General features: G+C 46.7%; 1 protein-coding gene across 8 annotated transcripts in view; it reads right to left on the reverse strand.

The window, feature by feature from the left end:
• Positions 1-24,757, reverse strand: part of LOC110490036 (MAGUK p55 subfamily member 7) — a 269,143-nt gene that overhangs the window by 99,352 nt on the left and 145,034 nt on the right. For all 8 annotated transcript variants that reach the window (XR_005036089.1, XM_036944340.1, XM_036944336.1 and 5 more), the window contains 2 exons: positions 23,288-23,368; positions 15,018-15,149 (listed from right to left, as the gene is read on the reverse strand). Coding sequence is in view for 7 of the 8 variants with exons in the window: in XM_036944340.1 (XP_036800235.1) it covers positions 15,018-15,149; positions 23,288-23,368 (213 nt within the window). In the remaining variant the exon portion in view is untranslated. The remainder of the gene's footprint in view (positions 1-15,017; positions 15,150-23,287; positions 23,369-24,757) is intronic.

Genomic DNA, 24,757 nt, shown 5'->3' on the forward strand with positions numbered 1-24,757 from the left:
TATATTTCTAACACATAAATGCTTCTGATTGTTATTCGAGGCCCGGCCAAAACTCACTAGCTTAATCTCCGCGGCGTGATGAGAACTGGAGCAATATTCATCCATATCAGACCGTTAGTTATATTCTCTCTCCGAGTCTCTGTGAGTGACCGTATAAAAAACATGCAGAGGGAGACTTGGTTGCGGTATTAAGTATGTGATGACAAACGGCTCACACTGAATCTGGATTGCCTCACGGTATATAGGAGGCGAGCATGTATTTCTGAGAGCAAACGAAAGTCAGGCAATATCTTCCAGGACTTTTCAACACGAAGTGGAGCCATGAAACCTTAGCAGATAGAGTGGGGCAGGGGCCTGGACAGTTACTACAGGAATAGGAGAGACCTCAGATCTCTGCTTAGCACACGTCAGGCAGGACCATGGCATACACTCTTAGAAAAAAGCTGCTAGAACCTAAAAGGATTCTTTGTCTGTCCCCATAGGAGAACCCTTTGAAGAACCCGTTTTGGTTCCAGTTAGATCCCTTTTGAGTTCCATGTAGAACCCTTTACACAGAGGGTTCTACATGGAACCCAAAATAGTTCTACCTGGGACCAAAAGGGGTTCTACCTGGAACTAAAAAGGGTTCTCCTATGGGGATAGACTAAGAACCCTTTTGGAACCCTTTATTCTAAGAGTGTACTGGCTGGCTTGGTTTTCAGTGGGCTGGCAGCTGGGGACCATGGCAGAGAGAACCGGGCTGGGGCCAGGACAGTCACTGCACCAGCAGCTATAGTGTCTACAGGGATGGCTGGGCCTTCAGGGATCTATTGGCTGGGGCTTGGGCTTAGGCAAAGGACTGGGGATTGAGTATAGAGGCTGGGGCCAGGACAGTTAGAGCAGCAGTAGCAGCAGGGGCTGGGGCCAGGGACATAGGACCTGCTGGCTGGCTGGGTCTTCAGCAGTCAGGTGGCTGGGGATGGAATTGGGGCTGGGGCTCTGGCTGAAACTACAGGAGTGGTGGTGGTTGGGGCTTTAGGAGTCTGGGTGTGTGTGGCCTGGCCATATTAGAGATCCAGGGGCCTGGGTCCAGGGATCCTCTTACCCAGCCCTACCCCAAACCTCTAAATCCCCACCCCCCTCAACCTGCCAGCGAAAACAAGCAGGCGTCTCCATTTCACACACACATCCCTCGGCCCGTAACGACCACTCATAACATTGTCCCGGGAACGGCGTCTGAGCCCGTGGCATTCAACAAACGTTATGTTTCCCTCCAAATTGAACGAGACAAGAAAAAACAAATGCAAGTGGTCGGGCCGGGGGAGAGAACGTGTTTTGACATGATGTCACTTAACAGCAAAGTGTAACGGCGACAATAAACTCTCGTTCCGGCCCGGCCGCACCGGCAAGTCCGCCCGCCACCGTGTTGACTGAAGTATTTAGGATATAAATATAAATGTAGTGGAAACCACATGCTGGCATTCTGCTCTAGCCAGATGTTGACCATGGGAAAATAGAATCACAATGGAAACAAGGCCTCCTGGACATTAAAACGCAATTAACTCCAATCATATCTTTACGTGTAAAAGTGTGCAATTCAGCCTTACGTCAGACTTCAGACAGACGGATGGCATATCGTCCCTACAACATATAGAATCATTCAGAAACAGAGCCAATACGCATTTATGAGGCCTTGCACACTTCTTCCCACCAAGACATTACACAGCATTGTCTAAAAAAACGGAATGAAAGAAAGAAAAGCGGTACTCAGGTAATACTGTAATTAATGTATGTGGTCATGATTGGGGATGAAGTTCGTAATTAATTTTGGTAGGCCTACATTATAATAAAGTGCAGTAAAGAATGTGTTACTTCTTAGCGTAGTACTCAGCAGATGAAAGACCTTACTGTCAGTGAAACAGAGAGAAGCCAGAGAGAGAGAGAGAGAAAAGGGTACTTTAAGCTATGTTAAACGATTTTTCTCCTAGTATTTCATGCCACAATGACTGCTCCTGTATGTGTGTGTGTGTCTGCTGTTTGCTGTCTCACTATTCTCGCTGGGTGACCTGTTGCATGCCTCTCCACCTCTTTTATTAAATCACTTGTGATTACAACCAATAAAAACCTACCCAGAGAAACTCAGGCTAAAATGTCCTATTTTATTTCCTTAACCCTGCTCTTGACCTGGGAATGTAATTAACAGGTATGAGAAAAAGGAAAATTGTGGGTAATTATCATGATAATTACAGGGGACATTCCAAGGACGAGCTGAGACTGCCAGATACTGTGTGTTGGTGTGTGCCCCCCCCCCTCCTTCCCTTCACAGGCTCTTAATGTTATGATAGAGTCATTACACACTCTGAGAAAACATATTTAGCAGGCCCACCTCAGTATTTCAGACAGGTGCTTGTGTGTTAAGTCGCAACCCAGGATTCACAGTGTGTAAGAGCCAGCATGTATGCTTATGCTCAATCCCCTAACTGGGCCTGCCTGGGTTGCTACTTCTGCCCTGAGGTGTGTGTGTGTGTGTGTGTGTATGTGTGTGTGTGTGTGTGTGTATACAACTAAAATTACAAAGTTGTTGTGCCTCTAGTCTCTCTCTGGGATTGTTTAGTGTTTTCTCCTGAAATGACCTCGCCAAGAAAACAGCACTTTCACATGTCATATCTCATTTCCATAAGTGACCTGGCAACACACAAGGTGCGCCGCACAGCGACAGCCAATAACGCACACATTCCCCAACCTCAGCCCTGACTCTCGCAATGCCACACCAAAGGAATGCTGAAGTACAGAACTTGGGTCATACCTTGGGGAGAGGAAGCAACTAGAGGTGATAAAAACAAGGTGGGAAAGTTCTAGAGGCCTGAAACCATCTCGGCGTTTAAGATTACAGATGATAGGAAATGGTCTCAGTGTGCCTTGAGATCAATATGGGAACATGGTAATAACGTTTCTGTGATGTGGGGTGTTCTGAGGCTATGAGTGTGGATCACTTACCAGACTGGCATGAGCTAGATTAAATAGGGGCTGTCACACATTATAGACACAAACCCAGAGAACTGGCCATGACCTCTACAGCTAACCTGTGGTGGGTGGTGGGTCTGGGTTTCTTTCAAAGACTCCACCAGCCACCTAATCGCCACATCAGGTGAGGTAACAATTAACAAAAATGTTGGTAATTTAATACATTTGGCCAGTGACTAGACATAATTAGGCGGAACTGAAACTACTGTGTGGACAAACACACAAAGTTACACATCTAATAGGCTGCATGTTAACCTTTTTGGGATAGGGGGCAGCATTTTCACTTTTGGATGAATAGCGTGCCCAGAGTGAACTGCCTTCTACTCTGTCCAAGATGCTAATATATGCATATTATTATTAGTATTGGATAGAAAACACTGACTCTAAAACACTCTGACTTAGAAACACTAATTTTCTAAAACTGTTTGAATGATGTCTGTGAGTATAACAGAACTCATATGGCAGGCCAAAATCTGAGAAAAAATCCAACCAGGAAGTGGGAAATCTGAGGTTTGTAGTTTTTCAAGTCAGCCCCATTGAAGATACAGGGTCATATTAGTTATGTTTCACTTCCCATGGCTTCCACTAGATGTCAACAGTATTTAGAACCTGTTTTGAGGATTCTACTCAAAAGGAGGGGCTCATAAGGGCTCTTTGAATGAGTGGTCTGGCAGAGTGCCACAGTCTCGGTCTGCCGCTCTCACGTGAAAGGTAGCTACGTTCCACTTAATTTGTACAGACAAAGGAATTGTCCTAAAGATTGATTCCATACTTAGGTTGGCATGTTTCTACGGGCTTTAACTGAACTTTTTTAACTTTTCATCCGACGTTCGGCGCGACCTGATTTGCTTTTGGATTTGTTTACCAAACGCCCTAAAAAAGGAAGATATTTGGACAAAACTGATGGACATTATCGAACAAAACAAACATTTATGGTGGAACTGGGATTCCTGGGAGTGCATTCTGATGAAGATCATCAAAGGTAAGTGAATATTTAAAATGCTATTTCTGAGTAATGTTGCCTACCCAGTATCTTTTTGGCTGCTTCGTTGTCTAAAGGATTATTGCATGGTTTAATTCTCCGTAGATTTTTTTTAAATCTGACACAGCGGTTGCATTAAGGAGAAGTTTATCTAAATTTCCATGTATAATAGTTGTACCTGTCACGTTCTGACCTCTATTTCCTTTGTTTTGTATGTAGTTAGTATGGTCAGGGCGTGAGTTGGGTGGGCAGTCTATGTTTGTTTTTCTATGATTTGGGTATTTCTATGTTTCGGCCTAGTATGGTTCTCAATCAGAGGCAGGTGTCATTAGTTGTCTCTGATTGAGAATCATACTTAGGTAGCCTGGGTGTCACTGTGTGTTTGTGGGTGATTGTTCCTGTCACTGTGTTTGTTGTCACAGGATAGGACTGTTTTGCGTTTTCACATTTCTTGTTTTTGTTAGTTTGTTCATGTGAAGTTATTTATTAAAACATGAATCAAAACAACCACGCTGCGCTTTGGTCCGCCTCTCGTACAGACGAACGTCATTACAGAATCACCCACCCCAACAGGACCAAGCGGCGTGGTAACGGGCAACGGCAAGAGGAGCAGCAGGAGAAGCAACAGAGGCAGCAGCAACAGGAGCAGCAGCAGCAGCAGTGGGAGAGGCTGCACTATTTGGAGAAATGGACATGGGAGGAAGATTTGGATGGTAAAGGACCCTGGGCTCAGCCAGGAGAATATCGCCGCCCCAAGGAAGAACGGGAGGCGGCGAAAGCGGAGAGGCGCCGGTATGAGGAGGCAGCGCGGCGTCGTGGATGGAAGCCTGAGAGTCAGCCCCAAAAATTTCTTGGGGGGGGGGGCTAACAGGGAGTATGGCTACGCCAGGTAGGAGACCTGAGCCAACTTCCTGTGGTTACCGGGGGGCTAGAGAGACCGGGCAGGCACTGTGTTATGCTGTGGAGCGCACGGTGTCCCCAGTGCGGGTGCACAGCCCGGTGCGGTACATTCCAGCTCCGCGTATCGGCCGGGATAGAGTGGGCATCGAGCCAAGTGCCATGAAGCCGGCTCTACGCATCTGGTCTCCAGGGCCGGCCGGCTTACATGGCACCAGCCTTGCGCACGGTGTCCCCGGTTTGCCTGCATAGCCCAGTGCGGGCTATTCCACCTCACCGCACTGGCAGGGCGACCGGGACCATTCAACCGGGTAAGGTTGGGCAGGCTCGGTGCTCAAGAGCTCCAGTGCGCCTGCACGGCCCGGTCTATCAGTCACCACCTCCACACACCAGCCCTCCGGTGGCAGCCCCCCGTACCAGGCTGTCTCTCCGGCCCATCCTTACAGGGGCTCCCTCCTCTCCAGCGCTGCCGGAGTCTCCCGCCTCTCCGGCGCTACCAGAGCCTTCCTCCTGTCCAGCGCTGCCGGAGTCTCCCGCCTGTTCGGCGCTACGAGAGCTACTCAGTCCGGCGCTTCCAGAGCCTTCCTCCTCTCCAGCGCCGCCAGTGCCGCCCGTCTGCCCAGCGCCGCCAGTGCCGCCCGTCTGCCCAGCGGCGCCAGTGCCGCCCGTCTGCCCAGCGCCGCCAGTGCCGCCCAGCGCCGCCAGTGCCGCCCATCTGCCCAGCGCCGCCAGTGCCGCCCGTCTGCCCAGCGCCGATCAGTGCCGCCCGTCTGCCCAGCGCCGCCAGTGCCGCCCGTCTGCCAGGAGCCGCCAGTGCCGCCCGTCTGCCAGGAGCCGCCAGTGCCGCCCGTCTGCCAGGAGCCGCCAGTGCCGCCCGTCAGCCAGGGGCCGCCAGTGCCGCCCGTCAGCCAGGGGCCGCCAGTGCCGCCAGTCAGCCAGGGGCCGCCAGTGCCGGCAGTCAGCCAGGGGCCGCCAGTGCCGGCAGTCAGCCAGGGGCCGCCAGTAAGCCAGGGGCCGCCAGTGCCGCCAGTCAGCCAGGGGCCGCCAGTAAGCCAGGGGCCGCCAGTGCCGCCAGTCAGCCAGGGGCCGCCCGAGCAGCTGCCCCTCTGTCCCGAGCAGCTGCCGCCCCTCTGTCCCGAGCAGCTGCCGCCCCTCTGTCCCGAGCAGCTGCCGCCCCTCTGTCCCGAGCAGCTGCTCCTCTGTCCCGAGCAGTTGTCCCTCTGTCCCGAGCAGCTGCTTCACCTCTGTCCCGAGCTGCCCCTCTGTCCCAAGCAGCCCCTCTGTCCAGTGGGGTCATTGAGAAGGGTGGCCATGGTGAGAAAGCCACGGAGGCGGACAATAAGGTGGACTAAGACAATGGTGAAGTGGGGTCCGCGTCCCGCGCCAGAGCCGCCACCGCGGACAGACGCCCACCCAGACCCTCCCCTATTGGTCAAGGTTTTGCGGCCGGAGTCCGCACCTTTGGGGGGGGGGGTACTGTCACGTTCTGACCTCTATTTCCTTTGTTTTGTATGTAGTTAGTATGGTCAGGGCGTGAGTTGGGTGGGCAGTCTATGTTTGTTTTTCTATGATTTGGGTATTTCTATGTTTCGGCCTAGTATGGTTCTCAATCAGAGGCAGGTGTCATTAGTTGTCTCTGATTGATAATCATACTTAGGTAGCCTGGGTGTCACTGTGTGTTTGTGGGTGATTGTTCCTGTCACTGTGTTTGTTGTCACAGGATAGGACTGTTTTGCGTTTTCACATTTCTTGTTTTTATTAGTTTGTTCATGTGAAGTTATTTATTAAAACATGAATCAAAACAACCACGCTGCGCTTTGGTCCGCCTCTCGTACAGACAAACGTCATTACAGTACCTTTATCAATGTTTATATGAGTATTTCTGTAAATTGATGTGGCTCTCTGCAATATCACCTCATGTTTTAGAACTAGTGAACGTAGCGCGCCAATGTAAACTCTGTAAAAACATACATGTGTTGTGTAACATGAATTCCTATGAGTGTCATCTGATGAAGATCATCAAAGGTTAGTGATTCATTTTATCTCTATTTCTGCTTTTTGTGACTCCTCTCTTTGGCTGGAAAAAATGGCTGTGTTTTTCTGTGGCTTGGTGGTGACCTAACAATCGTTTGTGGTGCTTTCGCTGTAAATCCTTTTTGAAATCAGACACTGGCTGGATTAACGAGAATTTTATCTTTAAAATGGTGTATGATGTTTATCTTTAAAATGGTGTTTTGAATTTGGCGCCCTGCACTTTCACTGACTGTTGCGGGGTGTTCCGCTAGACAGGTTAAAGAGATGATGGACACATGCTATACCACCATGGAACCAAACGCTCCGGACACAAACTACTGCCAGTTCCAAATTGAAGTGATCCAATCCTATACCACCATGGAACCAGGACGCTCCAGATGTTTCCTCATGTTTTACACTCCAGAACATTCGAGAACGCTCCATCTTCTTCACAAAGCACCAAACCCCCAGCTCATCCATCAAATGAAAGATGTATGGGTTTTATAGCACACAACTCTATCTGTAAAACACTAACATGTGTCCTGCCTGCCTACCCTAATCTCATCTACTGCTCCATGAATCCCACAGAGTGGCGTTACAAACGACTTGATTTCCAAACCCTAATGTAAATAGAAAAAAAGGGAACATCCTCAAATTATGTTTTAAACGGCTGCAGTGCCATTGTGTACCACTTTCATTGACTACAGTCGAAAATAACATAAGCTTCTCCATAAGCTCTCCAAGCATAAAGTTCATAGTCAAGCCAACGGTATTTGGATTCCATTGAGACACAGAGACAGACAGAGAGTGATGGGTGGGTATTATCTAATTGATTGATTATCCGATCTGATTCTCTGCATGTGTTTACGACTCTGAGACAAAAGAAGAGATGAGGCAGTAGGAGCAATCCAGCTCTAATGGTGTCAGAATGGTGAAGTGAAGACTAAAGGAGTGCCCTCCTGAAGACCAGATGGAAAAATGTTTTTTGTGTGTTTTTTTACATGTCAATATCTGATTGTGATGCAAGTCATTCTTTAGTTCTTTCTTGGAAGATCTGGTAGGTAGCACTCTAAAACATTTAAAATGAACATCGTAGACTCAAAGACAAGTTCAGTGTTCTTAACGAGAAGTCCAGCTGATCCACCAGGCATCTAGAGTGAAGGTCACAAGTTGTATTGATTAAGTACAGGGCAGTCGACTAGGTTGGCAAGGGCCAACTGGATGGCATGGCCCTGGAAGAGCCCGACACCCACACAGGAGATGATGCCCTTGGTATGGAGAGTATTTTCCTTGGCACAGTCGCTCTTAATGGGAAACCCAATCGAGAGAGAGAGAGAGAGAGAGAGAAAGAGAGGAGAAAGGAAAGGAAAGTGACAATGATCCTGTCAGGTTCCTGGCCTGGTGTTTTGACAGCTCCTAATGATGCTTAACAACCTGGAGATGGAGGTTCGGGTGTCTGGGGGTCTAGACGGACATCTGGGCGGATTGAGGTGCATGATGGAAAGGACTGTATTCCAAATGGCACACTGATTCCCATTTATCATACTTCTTTTGACTAGGGCCCTGGGGTTTGGTTCTGGTCAAAAGTAATACACTATAGGGAATAGGGTGCCATTTGGGATACACACAAGGTTGTGGACCAGCGTCTTTTCCCAGTCTTTTAAAAAAGTGAAAAACTGATGCACACAAACAAAAGGACAACAGAGAGAGGGAAAGAAGAGACGGACAAACAGTCAGAACAACTGACAGACAGACAGACAGACAGACAGACAGACAGACAGACAGACAGACAGACAGACAGAGACAAATAAAGGGCGATACACTCGCGTTCAAAAGTTTGGGGTCACTTAGAAATGTCCTTGTTTTTGAAAGAAAAGAGGTGACTCTGGAGTTCCTCTGTTCAGTGTCTGTGTTCTTTTTCCCATCTTGTGCACCGGGGCCTCCCACTCATCTTTCTATTCTGGTTAGGGCCAGTTTGCGCTGTTCTGTGAAGGGAGTAGTACAGAGAGTTATACGAGATCTTTAGTTTCTTGGCCATTTCTCGCATGGAATAGGCTTCATTTCTTAGAACAAGAATAAACTGATGAGTTTCAGAAGAAATGTATTTGTTTCTGGCCGTTTTGAGCCTGTAATCGAACCCACAAATGCTGATGCTCCACTAGTCTAAAGAAGGTCCATTTTATTGCTTCTTTAATCAGCACTACAGTTTTTACCTGTGATAACTTAATTGCAAAAGTGTTTTCTAATGATCAATTAGCCTTTTAAAAGGATAAAACTGGATTAGCTAACACAACGTGCCATTGGAGCACAGGAGTGATGGTTGCTGATAATGGGCCTCTGTACGCCTATGTAGATATTCAATAAAAAAAAATCTGCCGTTTCAAGCTACAATAGTCATTTACAACATTAACAATGTTGCTTTTCTTTCAAAAACAAAGTGACCGCAAACTTTTGAACAGTAGCGTAGCGCAATAGATGTGTAGAGATGAAGGGATCCACAAGAGAATGGCACAGAGAGAGCAGTGGAGTAGAGCGAGCCATAAAAAACATAAAACAGCGGGGAAAACACAGCAAGCATCTCCAATCTGCTATTTACATCTGCGTCATGACAGGGTTTAAAAACAGCCAAATGAGAGGAGCAGGACACATCGACCACAGCCTTGCTTAAGTCCCAAATGACACCATAATCTCTATATAGTGCACTAAATTTGAACAGGCAAAGGTAATGCACTTTATAGGAAACAGGGTGCCATTTGGGACAGCCCTGGATTCTCCCTAATGTTTTCAGACTATCCAACGGTCAGACCTAATGCCTGCGGTATCTCTGTTGATTCATTTTTCACTACTTTTACAATTATTTGTACTTTCTTTTCAAAGATGCAGGATGAAGATGGTGTGGTGAGGCGTTTGTCTCTCTCTCTCTCTCTCTCGGCTCCTTAGGCTCCTGGCTTGGGGAGGTTGAATTATGTAACGCCAGTGCTTCTCTCCCATCCTGGCAACTCTGGCTGTTGTCTACAGCGCTTATATTAGGCAGTCTGTACTCAGCCCCTTTATCACCAGAAGGCCTATGGGCCTTGATAAAAAGTAATGCACATTATAGGGAATAGGATGCCATTTGGGACGTACACACTATATCCCGGTGCTCAGAGGAGACAGAAGTTGGTCTTGACGCAACTCTTGTGTTCGTTCCACTCAAATGTAGTTTTGGGTAACCTAATCCAAAATAACACATTCTTCCAATAAAAATAAACGTCTGGCCTTATTTCTGGAGCAGGCAGCACCCACATGTTTATGCCTCTCTCTATTCAAACTTCATTATTTCATTGTCCCGACATTGGACCTAATAAAACAAAAGGTTTGGGTTACAGCGGGTGCCAAAGAATGGACTGGGGGGGGGGTAAAGAAAAAGGTCCGCTGCTATACTCGGCCTTGTTTCAGGATGGTAAGTTGGTGGTTGAAGATGTCCCTCTAGTGGTGTGGGGGCTGTGCTTTGGCAAAGTGGGTGGGGTTATACCCTACCTGTTTGGCTCTGTCATGGGGTATCATCGGATGGGGCCACAGTGTCTCCTGACCCCTAATGTCTCAGCCTCCAGTATTTATGCTGCAGTAGTTTGTGTGTCGGGGGGCTAGGGTCAGTCTGTTATATCTGGAGTATTTCTCCTGAATTATCCGGTGTCCTGTGTGAATTTAAGTATGCTCTCTCTAATTCTCTCTTTCTCTCTTTCTTTATTTCTTTCTCTCTCTCTCGGAGGACCTGAGCCCTAGGACCATGCCTCAGGACTACCTGGCATGATGACTCTTTGTTGACCCCAGTCCACCTGGCCGTGCTGCTGTTCACTGTGATTACTATTATTTGACCATGCTGGTCATTTATGAACATTTGAACATCTTGGCCATGTTCTGTTATAATCTCCACCCGGTACAGCCAGAAGAAGACTGGCCACCCCTCATAGCCTGGTTCCTCTCTAGGTTTCGGCCTTTCTAGGGAGTTTTTCCTAGCCACCGTGCTTCTACACCTGCATTGCTTGCTGTTTGGGGTTTTAGGCTGGGTTTCTGTATAGCACTTTGATATATCAGCTGACGTAAGAAGGGCTATATAAATACATTTGATTTGAAAAGAAATATGGAGTTTTTACGGTATGAAGTCACAGCGTGAAAAATGATAGCAATTAATCAGAGCTACCGAATACAATCCACTCAACTAATCACAATTAAGCTAATGGATGAGTCACCAGTAAGGGCCTCAGCATGCTAACTATGAAACAGTCCCCTGAAGATAAAGCCAAAACATGCAAAGAGAGAAAGAGAGACGGGAAATAAATGACCTCAATACTGTACAGTGCTCTTGTTATGATGTCAAGTGTGAGAATTTCAGGCTGATTATGTCAAATTGCAAGTTAAAAGGCACATCCAGGCCTCCTGAGCAGCCCTGCGGTCTAAGGCACTGTGTCGCAGTGCTTGAAGTGTCACTACAGACCCGGGTTCAGTCTTAGGCCGTGACCGGGAGACCCATGAGGTGGCGCACAATTGGCCCAGTGTTGTCTGGGTTAAGGGAGGGTTTGGCGGGGCACCTGCAAGCTGACCTAGGTCGCCAGCTAGACGATGTTTCCTCTGACACGTTGGTGTGACTGGCTTCCGGGTTAAGGGAGCAGTATGTCAAGAAGCAGTGCGGCTTGGCAGGGTCATGTTTAGGAGGACGCATGGCTCTCGACCTTCGTCTCTCCTGAGTCCGTAGGGGAGTTGCAGCGATGGGAAAAGACACGTCCAAGTCAATTTGGTGCAGTGCAAGATGAAGACCCTACACAATTTGGGGCCTTTATTGGCAGAAATGCTAAAATGGCGGTGTTGCTAGAGTACTGCCTTAATGGTTTCACTCCTAATTGTCTGACATAGAGAAAGAGATGAAAGGTACAATCACTGAAGGTGGGATCCTCCTCTTCCCAAACCTTATGTCTGAATGATTGTTTACTGTTATTTAATTTAATTTCAATACAGGTCTATCTGAAAGAAGGAAAAAAATCAGTTGGGGTTGGAGCTACAGTAATGATGATGCCATATAGATATTGTAATATTTGGATTGGATATCTTACAAAGTAAACACAGTTATTTCCTCATTGCAAAGCTATGGGTTATTATAAGTTACCCAGCCCTGGTTGTGGTTGTGGCGTGCAGACTACAGACAGCCTATGGCCACAGTGCTCTCTCCAGTCTACAGTCAGTGAGTGAGTCACCCAGAGTAGTGAACAACAGTGGTCAACCAACCCACACCGTCCACTCACAGCGCTGCTGCTCCAGAGGAGGGAGGGCTACCGTGTGAAGTTCTGGCAGGAGCGTGATTACAGAGAGAGAGAGAGAGGAACACTGGGAAATGAAGGCGGTGGCTCTTTGAGATGGCCCAGACCAGACTCAGACCACGGAGTGGGCAGCAGCCCTGAATTGGCTCTCTCATCAGCATAGGTGCTAGGCCCTTCCCTCTCCGCCCGAGTCGCCACCAGCTCGCCGCATGCAAATAGAATCATCACCATCAAACGTTCAGACGTGACATTTCTGGAAGACGGACAGCAGGTGGCCAAAAGTCGGTTGGAGGCTCCATTGGAATGTATTGTTTTGTTTTCAGTTGCAGACAGCTAGCAAACACAGGAATCCTCCTCCTGTACCACTGCCAAGCCTCAATTAGAGCACAATAAGGGTCCTTCAGGCAGTGAGAGGGCAGCCCAAACATGAGATGAAACCACACTGTGCTGGGGGACGGACGGATAAGCCACAGACTGAATGGTCAATAGGCTTGGACCCCTTGACATTAAATCACTCTGTACACGTATAACACATTTTATAACACTTCAGTGTTTCGTCAACATAAAACCCTTTGACACTATTGTACTGCCAAAACAACATCATCACACATTCCAAATTCATGTTTCAGAGTTGACCTCTAAGGATCCAAATACAGTCAGAAGAGAAAAACAAGCTGACATGTGACAAGCTGGCTAGTGAAAAATGCAACCTGACAATTAAACCTGACCTTGGCCTGTGTGTAAATCACATTATGGTTTCTGAGATGTGACCTTACTTACATCAGCCCTAGTAGTAGTAGTAGTGGGCTGGAAAAAACAATAGCAGAGTAAAAACAATAAGGAGCTAGAGAACATTCCAGAGCCAGAGGGACTGACTGAGTGAACTGAAAGCCACTTATTACAGTGACCAGCCGGGGGAACTGGAACATGCAAGGGGAAGGCTGGAATCCAAATTGACTTTAGGTGTGTTCTGTTCCTCGCCGGTTCCCTGAGGTGTGGTTAGAGGGGAGGGGAGAGGGGAGGTTAGACGGCGGGCAGGCACAGAGCCAAATAAAGGTCTGAGAAAACCTCAATGGAACCTCAAAATAAAGCAAGACCAGCCAAGACAGGACACTACTGTTACTGTAGCACACACACACACACACCAGATCAAAGAGGGCCGTGGCCTCCACACACAACAAAGGGTGGCACTCTGATGACAGAGCTCTGTGACAGACCGCGAGCCCGGAGGGAGTGGGACAGGAAGAGAACTGCCATGCCAGACAGGACACTGAGGTCAGGACCGTGATGGTGGCGGGGGGGGGGGGGGGGGGGGGGGGGGGGGTGAGATTGGTTGAAAGACTGGATGAGAGAGAGAGAGAGAGGGATGGATGGATGGATGGATGGATGGTAAGAGTGAAAGACTGGATGAGAGAGAGAGAGAGGGATGGATGGATGGATGGATGGATGGATGGATGGAAAGAGTGAAAGACTGGATGAGAGAGAGAGAGGGATGGATGGATGGATGGATGGATGGATGGATGGATGGAAAAAGTGAGTTGGAATACAGGTTGAGAGAGAAAGTCTGAGAAAAAGAGAGGATTCAGAAATAAAGGATGAGTTAAAGAAAGAGAGGATACGGAGAGAAAGCTAATGAGAGAGGATGCAAAGATAGATGGTAGTAGAAAGAAAAAGGGAGAGGGATGGTGGATGAGAGAAAGAGGGATGAGAGCGAAAGAGAGGAGGGGGTGAGAGACCAGACCCACCAGCTGACCACAAAGAGGTGTGGCTGTTTGCCAGCAGAGCTTATGTGTGTGTGTGTGTGTGTGTGTGTGTGTGTGTGTGTGTGTGTGTGTGTGTGTGTGTGTGTGTGTGTGTGTGTGTATATATATATATATATATGTGTTGACGTGTCCCCACAAGAATAGTAAATAAACAAATATTTGACCAACTAGGGACATCTAGTTCGTCCCCACAAGGTAAAATGCTAATTCTAGGGGGTTTAGGATTATGGTTAGACTTAGTGTTAGAATTCGGTTTGAGGTTCGGAGCTAGGGTTAGGTTAAGGGTTAGGGTTAAGGTTAGGTTTTTGTATTAGGGTAAGAGTACAGGTTAGGGTTAGGTTTGGGGGTTCGGGAAAATAGGATTTTGAATGGGACTGAATTGTGTCCCCACAAGGTTAGCTGTACAAGACTGTGTGTGTGTGTGTGCGCGCGTCTTTGTCACATGTCGGCATATGTGTGAAGCATGTGTGTATGTGAGAGAGAGAGCAGAGCAGGGCTGACCAGGGGAATGTGTGGTATGTCTCTCAGTGGGGAGAGGAGGAACTGGAGCTGGATGTAAAGGATGAGAGTGAGAAAGGGAACCAGGCCAAGACATTGGTTGCATCCCAAATGGCACCCTATTCCATTTACACTGCACTACTTTTAACCAGAGCCGATAGGTCTCTGGTCAAAAGTAGTGCACTATGTAGGGAATAGGATGCCATTTGGGACGCAGTTCATGCTGCTGCCACTGATGTTGTTGTTGGGGTCAGACATCGCTATATGGATGTGAGCTGGGAGCGTGATGAGAGCACCACAAGGGAGGAAACCAAACAGATACTGTTCATGGGCCAGACTGATTCACAGAACATTACAAAGTTGCCACATCTGGTTCGCCAGACTCCAGGTACAGAGTAGCACCATCTCACATTGAAGAATACAGGGAACATGTTGTTGTTGTTATCGTTGTTGTGAGGGGGTTTTATGAGAGGCTCCTTGTTTTTGACCAGCCGTATGATCTTCACGGACTCCTCATCATTGTGTGTGTATGTGTGTGTGTGTGTGTGTGTTGTGAGGGGGACTTACGAGAGGCTCCTTGTTCTTGACCAGCCGTATGATCTTCACTGACTCCTCGTCATCATCGATGTCATCGGGCAACGGAGGCAGATCGGGGTCATAACTCTTCTGGGCTACCGTGTCATGGACGGACAGAAGACTCTACGGAGGAGAAGAAAAGGGGGATGAAAGAGGAAAGGAAAGTGGGCAGGGGGGGTGAAAGGAGAGTGATAGGGGAGGCAAGTGGAGAGGAAAGAGAGGGGTTCAAATTCACCATTCAAAGCCTAGATCCCTATACAACAGTACAAACTAGAGGGCGACCGATTATGATTTTTCAACGTCGATACCGATTATTGGAGGACCAAAAAAAAAGCTGATACCGATTATTTGGCCGATTTTTTATTTGTAATAATGACAATTACAACAATACTGAATGAACACTTATTTTAACTTAAAATAATACATCAATAAAATCAATTCAGCCTCAAATAAATAATGAAACATGTTCAATTTGGTTTAAGTAATGCAAAAACAAAGTGTTGGAGAAGAAAGTAAAAGTGCAATATGTGCCATGTAAGGTAAGCTAACGTTTAAGTTCCTTGCTCAGAACATGAGAACATATGAAAGCTGGTGGTTCCTTTTAACATGAGTCTTCAATGTTCCCAGGTAAGAAGTTTTAGGTTGTAGTTATTATAGGACTATTTCCCTCTATACCAGTTGTATTTCATTAACCTCTGACTATTGGATGTGCTTATAGGCACTTTAGTATTGCCAGTGTAACAGTATAACTACCGTCCCTCTCCTCGCTCCTCCCTGGGCTCGAACCAGGAACACAACGACAACAGCCACCCTCAAAGCAGCGTTACCCATGCAGAGTAAGGGAAACAACCACTCCAAGGCTCAGAGCGAGTGACGTTTGAAACGCTATTAGCGAGCGCTAACTAGCTAGCCATTTCACTACGGTTACACCAGCCTCATCTCGGGAGTTGATAGGCTTGAAGTCATAAACAGTGCAATGCTTAACGCACAACAAAGAGCTGCTGGCAAAACGCAAAGAAAGTGCTGTTTGAATGAATGTTTACGCGCCTGCTTCTGCCTACCACCGCTCAGTCAGATACTTAGATACCTGTATGCTCAGTCAGATTATATTCAACGCAGGACACGCTAGATAATATCTAGCAATATCATCAACCATGTGTAGTTAACTAGTGATTATGACTGATTGATTGTTTTTATAAGATAAGTTTAATGCTAGCTAGCAACTTACCTTGGCTTACTGCATTCACGTAACAGGCAGTCTCCTTGTGGAGTGCAACGAGAGAGGCAGATCGTTATTGCGTTGGACTAGTTAACAGTAAGGTTGCAAGATTGGATCCCCCGCGCTGACAAGGTGAAAATCTGTAATTTTGCCCCTGAACGAGGCAGTTAACCCACTGTTCCTAGGCCGTCATTGAAAATAAGAATGTGTTCTTAACTGACTTTTCTAGTTAAATAAAGATTAAATAAAGGTGTAAAAAAAAAAAAACGGCCAAAAATACAAATTTCCGATAGTTGTGAAAACTTGAAATCGGCCATTCCGATTAATCGGTCGACCTCTAGTACAAACCCATACTACAAACATGCTGAGGTCCTTTCAACAGCAGAGAGAAACAGTGTCCCATGTGGCTCAGTGGATAGAGTGTGGTGCTTTCAACACCAGGGTTGTGTGTTTGATACCCACGGGGGACCAGTGCGAAAATGTATGCACCCTGCCTCAAGTACCTGTTGATGGATCTGATTTTGTTAAGGTCCCATTATACTAGCTACAAGTGTTAATTGCTATTAAGGCTGATCGTTGGACTCATAGATCTTCCTGAAAAAAAGGGGGTTAACGCCACGCTGAGACGCTATGAATCATGGGGGGGTGGACGGAGAAATGAATTACCCTCCCCTGGTAACGGTTTTTGTATTTCCAGAGAGTGAGTGTGTGTCGGGACGGTCCCATGGGAGCGCTAGCTTGCTGATGTTCAGCGATGAGCAAAGTAATGAAGTTCTCAGCTGCCTCACATATTTCACACTCTCACGAGCAGCAGCAGAGAGGGGGGAAAAACGAGACGACACAGACGAGAATGATCGCATTCATTTTTCAAACAATTTAACAGCTCCGTGTCGTCTCCGAATGCTGCTGGAAACAAACTGTTTTTTCCATGAAATAAAAAACATAGTCTAATCACGTACCAGAAAGAGGAGGATGAGAGAGGAAGGATAGAGAGGAGGAGAGAAGGAGAAGAGCAGTCTGTTTTATGACATGGGAGCATGATGCACTACAGCGTTCCAAGATGTTCCTAAAGAAGACCAGATGAGAGGAGTGGGAGAAGGAGGAGGAAGAAGAAGGAGAGACAACTGGTGTGCTGTGCCCAAAGCTCCACTGGGACTCCACCTGCAGCAGACACACCGCCTTCGTCTAGTCACCCTGAGGCCAACCCTAATGGACACTGGCTTTAACTGTGTAGCACTAACTATCTTTTGTCATCATGTTTGTATATGGTTCCTGGGAGCAGTGGAAACACATTTCCTCATGTGAGGACAAATGATGTAATAATAGTAAAGATAACTTATCTTCACACAACTCTAGAACAGTATAATAACAGACACTAGCCAGTGTGGCAGGTAGCCTAGTGGTTAGAGTGGTTAAAGCATTGGACTTGTAACCGAAAGGTTGCAAGATCGATTCCCTGAGCTGATAAGGGAAAAATCTGTTGTTCTGCCCCCCTGAACGAGGCAGTTAACCCACTGTTCCTAGGTCATCATTGAAAATAAGAATTTGTTCTTGACTTGCCTAGTTAAATAAAGGTAAGATACATGTTTTTTTAAAGCAGCCTGCACCAGACCGTGCTCCATTCAGAGCTGATTAAAATATTACAGAACAAATATTTTCAGAGGAACGCTCTCTCTCTTTCTCGATTTGCTGAGGCCAAATCTCCTTTTCTGTTTTTCTTTGTTTCTTCTCCTCTCCTCTTTTTAGGAGGTTAGAGAAAACGTTTAATGTGGTGTTGTATCGAGTTTCCAGAGTTTTCCGAAAACAACACCGCCGACGAAACACTGCTGCCCTGTGCCGATGTGACTCCGGAGAGAGGAGTTTTCACTCCGAGGATAGACAGACGGACGGACGGACACACGCAGTGTCCCCCACCTCCCTGGTGAGGTGTCGCTGTCACTCATAACACCTGATCTGGTTCGTCAACAACACCAAGGCCTGTTACTATGTGCCAATCACAGCTTATTCCTGTTTCAACAGCTTCTATAACTTCCTTAACCCAACCCAGCTCACCTCAGGCCTCACAGCTCTCCCCTCCTACCCTCTCCTTCTCACAGCCTTGTGTCTATGTGTGTGAGTGTGTGTGTGCGCGCACGCGTGTGTTTTGCTCCTACCTCTACACCCCTATTAGTCTTGCGTTACCATACTCCCAGTTCTCTAACATTAGGAAGCCTGGAGACCACAGTTAGTTCCTGATATCCATCACAACTAATATCCTGAACACTGAGTATCCTCTCATCAATGCCCACCACTTCCTCCATCAGGGCCTAGTTGACACTCATTCCAGCAGCCCTCCTTTCCCCTTACAGCTCGTAACAGCCTGGCCGGTAATGCCTTGTAAAAACTCCCCATCACAACCACAGACTAGCAACAACAGCACCAGGCTAATAGGTAGCACATGGCAGAGGCAGGGCAGACCCCTTGCTTGTGGTGGCTGCTGACACACTTGCACACACACACCAGACACACACAAGCACACAAGCACACACACACACACACACACACACACACACACACACACACACACACACACACACACACACACACACACACACACACACACACACACTGGCTGCCACCGTATGGAAGCATTCCTCTGGGTCAACGACAGGGAGCAGGTCCTGTTATGACTCAAAGCCAGTGTTCTGTGTGTGTCTCCCAATTTAATGTAGAGCTGATATCCTTGTTGGAACTGAACCATTCAGCTGTAGCAGGAGTTGGGCCGCCGATATAGATTGGGTTAGGGAGAGACCGAGGCTGTTTCACAAATGGCACCCTATTCCCTATATAGTGCACTACTTTTGACCAGAGCCCAGTACTACACTATATAGGGAATAGGGTGCCATTTGGGATGCATCCCGGCATCACGGGCTGGGTTGGGTTGGGTTCGGCTGGATCCACCCTGTTTTTAGGACCCGTACGTTGAGAGCAGTGTTTGTGTTCATTATACATAATAGGGATCCTATAAAAACAGATCACTGAGCCTGTCCAAACAAACCTATGGATTCCTGGCATCTAGCACTCATTAAGCTGGGCTTGTCATTCTCAGAGTCATTTTTCAACCTGCAGGCAGACAGTGCAAGACTGGCACTTTACTGACTGTTCCAGAGCCCCGCTGTGCTCCGTTCTACTGCGTTCACTTATATTCCCCACATAGTGCACTGATTTTGACAAGAGCCCATAGGGTGCCCATAGTAGTGTACTTTATAAGGAGTAGGGTGCCAATTGAGACACAGCCTTCTACTTCTGAGAGCCCCAGCCCAGCGATGCGGTAGGCAGAGACACCCCGACCCACTGCCAGCGAACACCCGAAACCCTTCCCCCCACCCCAATAGAACAGAACACACAGTTCCCCCCCATCAGAAACAGACGGCCGTCAAAATTAGCACTTTCATCATTGTCAATATTAGCGTTTCTGAGGCGGCTAATATGGGCAGGAGTTGTTTTCTCATGTGTGAAGAATCATAAAAGGGAGAAAAGAGGGGGAGGTGTGTGTGTGTGTGTGTGTGTGTGTGTGTGTGTGTGTGTGTGTGTGTGTGTGTGCACGTGTGCCTGTGTGTGTGCGTGAATGCGTGAATGCGTGAGAGGGTTGGTGCTTTAAAAAAGTTGTGATTTATGTCCCACCCCAGGAATGGATCATTTTATAATGGAGAGTGATACTGTTACTATCGCACAGAGACACCATTCAGGGCCCAGACATCTGCTTGTGTTTTACACACAGACTCTGCGATTTACATGGAGCTGGGTAGGTATCGGGTGCCACGGCAGAACGGTCAGATCCCTATCCAGCCATCAGGAGAGAGAGAGTGAGGGAGAGGGGGGGCTTAAAACCCACAGAGAACCATCCGTTGCAGCCACTCAGAAGAGACAGCTTCCAAACCTCAGCAAGTGAGTGTGTTACAGTCAAAGTGTTCCCCCTGACACCATTCCCCAGCGCTGAGCTGGGCTAGCTTCTGCTGAGGTTAATCTATCGTGACCGAGTGCTTCTGCTGCTTGGAGCTAGAAGACTGTCGGTGTGACGGTTTACCCAGGGAACAGTAAAACTATCAGAGAAGCCGGGTAGCAGGCCCAAACCATACAGGCAACAGCCAGCCAGAGAGGAGGGAGGGGAAAATGGGTATGTGGGGGGAGTGTGTGTGAGTGCGTGTGTATACGCTAGGGCAGTTGTGAACATTTCAACCTGTCGCCCCTTCAGGCCAGCAGAGGAGTGGCCCCTACCTAGCAGTCCCAGCGGCAGAGGCAGTGTTTGTAAGTGTATGTGTGTAATGCTTTGACCGCTCTCTCTCCCATCTCTCCATCCTTCACCCTATAGGGCCCGACGAGTTTGGCCCAGGAGAGAAACCCCTTGTGATGGATCGACGTTGGCCCTGCCAATAACCTGTGTCAAAATACAATAATTGGAGGCGTGCTGCGAGACGCTCCGTTGCACACCAGTGTCTTGAACTAGCCATCGGGGTGAAGGGTTGTAGGGATACGTGGGCACCTCCCTTTGGAGTTGATGGATACGAAGGAGAGGCTGTATCCCAAATGACACCATATTCCCTATATACAGTGCCTTCGAAAAGTATTCAGACTCCTTTACTTTTTCCACATTTTGTTAGGTTACAACCTTATTCTAAAACTGAATAAATATTTTTTCCCCTCATCAATCTACACACAATACCCAATATACGTATATATTTTTAAATTTGCCAAAAATAATCAAATAAAATAAACTGAAAAATCACATTTACATAAGTATTCAGATCATTTGCTCAGTACTTTGTTGAAGCACCTTTGGCAGCCTCGAGTCATCTTGGGTATGACTCTACAATATTGGCACACCTGTATTTGGGGAGGTTCTCCCATTCTTCTCTGCATATCCCCTCAAGCTCTGTTAGGTTGGATGGGGAGCGTTGCTGCACAGCTATTTTCAGGTCTCTCCAGAGATGTTTGATTGGGTTCAAGTCCATGCTCTGGCTGGGCCACTCAAGGACATTCAGAGACTTGTCCTGAAGCCACTCCTGCATTGTTTCTCATGGTCTGAGAGTCTTTTGGTGCCTTTTGGCAAACTTCAAGCCGGCTGTCATGTGCCTTTGACTGAGGAGTGGCTTCCGTCTAGCCAGTCTACCATATCAAATCAAATCAAAGTGTATTTGTCACGTGCGCCGAACACAACAGTGAAATGCTTACTTACAGGCTCTAACCAATAATGTGAAAAAAAGGTATGTGTGTGTGTGTGTGTGGGGGTAAGTAAAGAAATAAAACAACAGTAAAAATACATTTTAAAATAACAGTAGCAAGGCTATTTACAGACACCTGTTAGTCAGGCTTTTTGAGGTAGTATGTACATGTAGGTATGGTTAAAGTGACTGTGCATATGTGATGAACAGAGAGGGGTTGGCGGGTGGTGGGACACAATGCAGATTGTTAGCCCGGTTAGCCAATGTGCGGGAGCACTGGTTGAGGTAGTATGTACATGAATGTATAGTTAAAGTGATTATGCGTATAAGATAAACAGGGAGTAGCAGCAGTGTAAAAGAGAGGTTGGGGGGGCACACAAAAGTCTGACTGGTGGAGTGCTGCAGAGATGATTGTCCTTCTGGAAGGTTCTCCCATCTCCACAGAGGAACTCTAGACCTCTTTCAGAGTGACCATCGGGTTCTTGGTCACCTCCCTGACCAAGGCCCTTCTCCGCCGATGGCTCAGTTGGGCCGGGAGGCCAGGTCTAGGAATAGTCTTGGTGGTTCCAAACTTCTTCCATTTAAGAATGATGGAGGCCACTGTGTTCTTGGGGTCGTTCAATGCTGCAGAAATGTTTTGGTACCCTTCCCCAGATCTGTGCCTCGGCACAATCCTGTCTCGGAGCTCTACGGATAAATCCTTCGACCTCATGGCTTGGTTTTTGCTCTGACATGCATTGTCAACTGTGGGACCTTATATAGACAGGTGTGTGCCTTTCCAAAGCATGTACAATCAATTAATTTTAACACAGGTGTACTCCAATCAAGTTGTAGAAACATCTCGAGGATGATCAATGGAAACAGGATGGACCTAAGGATGAACAGGATGGACCTGTTGAGTCTCTTAGCAAAGGGTCTAAATACTTATGTAAATAAGGTATGTATGTGTTTTTTATTTTTTTATACGATTAAATACATTTTTAACACATTCGTTTTGTCATTATAGGGTATTGTATGTAGATAGAGAAATGTTTATATTTAATCCATTTTGGAATAAGACTAATGTAACAAAATGTGGAAAAAGTCAAGGGGTCTGAATACTATCCGAAGGCACTGTAGTCTTGGGCCATAAGTAGTGCACTATATAGGGAATAGGGTGCCATTTGAGTTACAGACCGCAGTGATGATGGATTCACACACATGATGGATTCCCCTTTTCTCCATTTGTTTCCTGTGAGGGGGTCCATCTGACTACATTTATCTTGTAACCATTTTCTTTCTGCCCTACAGTACACAGCGTTCTGTCTGTCTGACTCTGAGACGGCTGGACTGATTCAGCAATCCAAACCTCCCTATCTCCATCACACAAACACACACTCAACCATTGAGATTTAGATTTATGTCTAACAAGAGAGAGAGAAGGCAGCCAGAGAATTGTTAAAAGGAGAGAGAGAAAGAAGCTTTAAAAAGTTTCAAGTGCTACATCCGTTTGTGTGACATCATATCTGTCTGGCTGACCTGTGGATGAACAGCGGATTGATGTATCACAGAGGACACAGAACCTACGGCTGCATCCCAAATGAAAGAGACTATAGTAAAACTAGGAGATGATGTCATTGTTGGAGGGCGGGAGATGGAATAATGAAATAATGCACTAATACAAGATTGACTGAGTACTATGTAGAAAGATGGAATAAATAGGGAGTGTGTAAGGGAAGGAGGAAAAGAGGCTATGTTCTGTGGTGAGCTGATAAGTGAGGTATAGAGAGAGAGAGCAAGAGAGAGCGCACAAGAGAGAGAGAGAGACAGAGAGAGTTGGTTTGTGAGTGTGTGTCTGTTACCTTGACATGGGGTTTAGCCAGTAGTTTTAGCAGCTCTCTGATTCCTCCACTGCCACCTTTAACCTGCAGTTCCTCAGACAGCTGAGATATAGCAATATAGAGAGGGAGAAAGAGAGAGAGAGAGAGAGAGAGAGAGAGAGAGACAGACAGACAGAGAGACAGACAGAGAGCGAGACAGAGAGAGAGAGAGAGAGAGAAAGGACGAGAGAGAGAGAGAGACAGAGAGAGAGAAAGAACGAGAGAGAGAGAGGGAGAAAGAGAGAGAGAGAGAGAGAGAGAGAGAGAGAGATAGAGAGAGAGAGAGACAGAGAGAGATAGAGAGAGAGAGAGAAAGAATGAGAGAGAGAGCATTAATTAGCATTAGTTAGCATTAATATAGTCAACTCAGACATTCATCCAGCTGACTAACAGGGCCAGGTTAACACACACACACAAACAAAAAGAGGCCCCAGCCATGATCTAGAGACAGGGATTGTCTGTCCAATGTATGCTGAGGGACACCAGGCAGCACCTTAATTCTCTCTACTCCAGCCACAGCCAGGGGCCCAGGCCCAGGCACAGACCTAGATAACACCTCCCTCTGCAACTGGATCCTGGACTTCTTGAAGTGTTCTAAGTAACAAGAACATTTCCCAGGACATAGACATTTCTGATATTCGCAGAAAGCTTCAATTCTTGTTAATCTAAGTGCACTGTCCAGTTTACAGTAGCTTTTACAGTGAAATAATACCATGCTATTTTTGAGGAGAGTGCACAGTTTTGAACATGAAAAGTTATTAATAAACAAATTAGTCACATTTGGGCAGTCTTGATACAAAATTTTGAACAGACATACAATGTTTCATTGGATCAGTATAAGACATTGCACATACACTGCTGCCATCTAGATGCCAAAATCTAAATTGCAACTGGGCTGGAATAATACATTATGGCCTTTCAAAGATAACGGAACAAAAAAAAGACAACAAAAATGTTTTTTTTTTCCTTTGTATTATCTTTTACCAGATCTAATGTGTTATATTCAACTACATTCCTTTCACAGTTCCACAACATTCAAAGTGTTTCCTTTCAAATGGTACCAAGAATATGCATGTCCTTGCTTCAGGGCCTGAGCTAGGCAGTTAGATTTGGGTATATCATTTTAGGCAAAAATGTTTTAAAAAAGGGTCCGATCCTTAATGCAGTTTTAATTAAGAAAAATAAGTGTTAAGCAAAAAATAGATCACAAAAAAAATGAATAATTAAAGAGCAGCAGTAACTTAACAATAGCAAGGCTATTACCAGGGGTTACCAGTACAGAGTCAATGTGTGGGGGCACCGGTTAGTCAAGGTAAATGAGGTATGTATATGTAGGTAGAGTTAAAGTCACTATGCATAGATAATAAACAGGGAGCAGCAGCAGCGTCAAAAAGAGTTAAAAGTTGGTGCAAATAGTCTGGGTAGCCATTTGATTAGCTGTTCAGGAGTCTT

Source organism: Oncorhynchus mykiss, chromosome 15 (genome assembly GCF_013265735.2).
Source record: "Oncorhynchus mykiss isolate Arlee chromosome 15, USDA_OmykA_1.1, whole genome shotgun sequence".
NCBI lineage: Eukaryota > Metazoa > Chordata > Actinopteri > Salmoniformes > Salmonidae > Oncorhynchus > Oncorhynchus mykiss.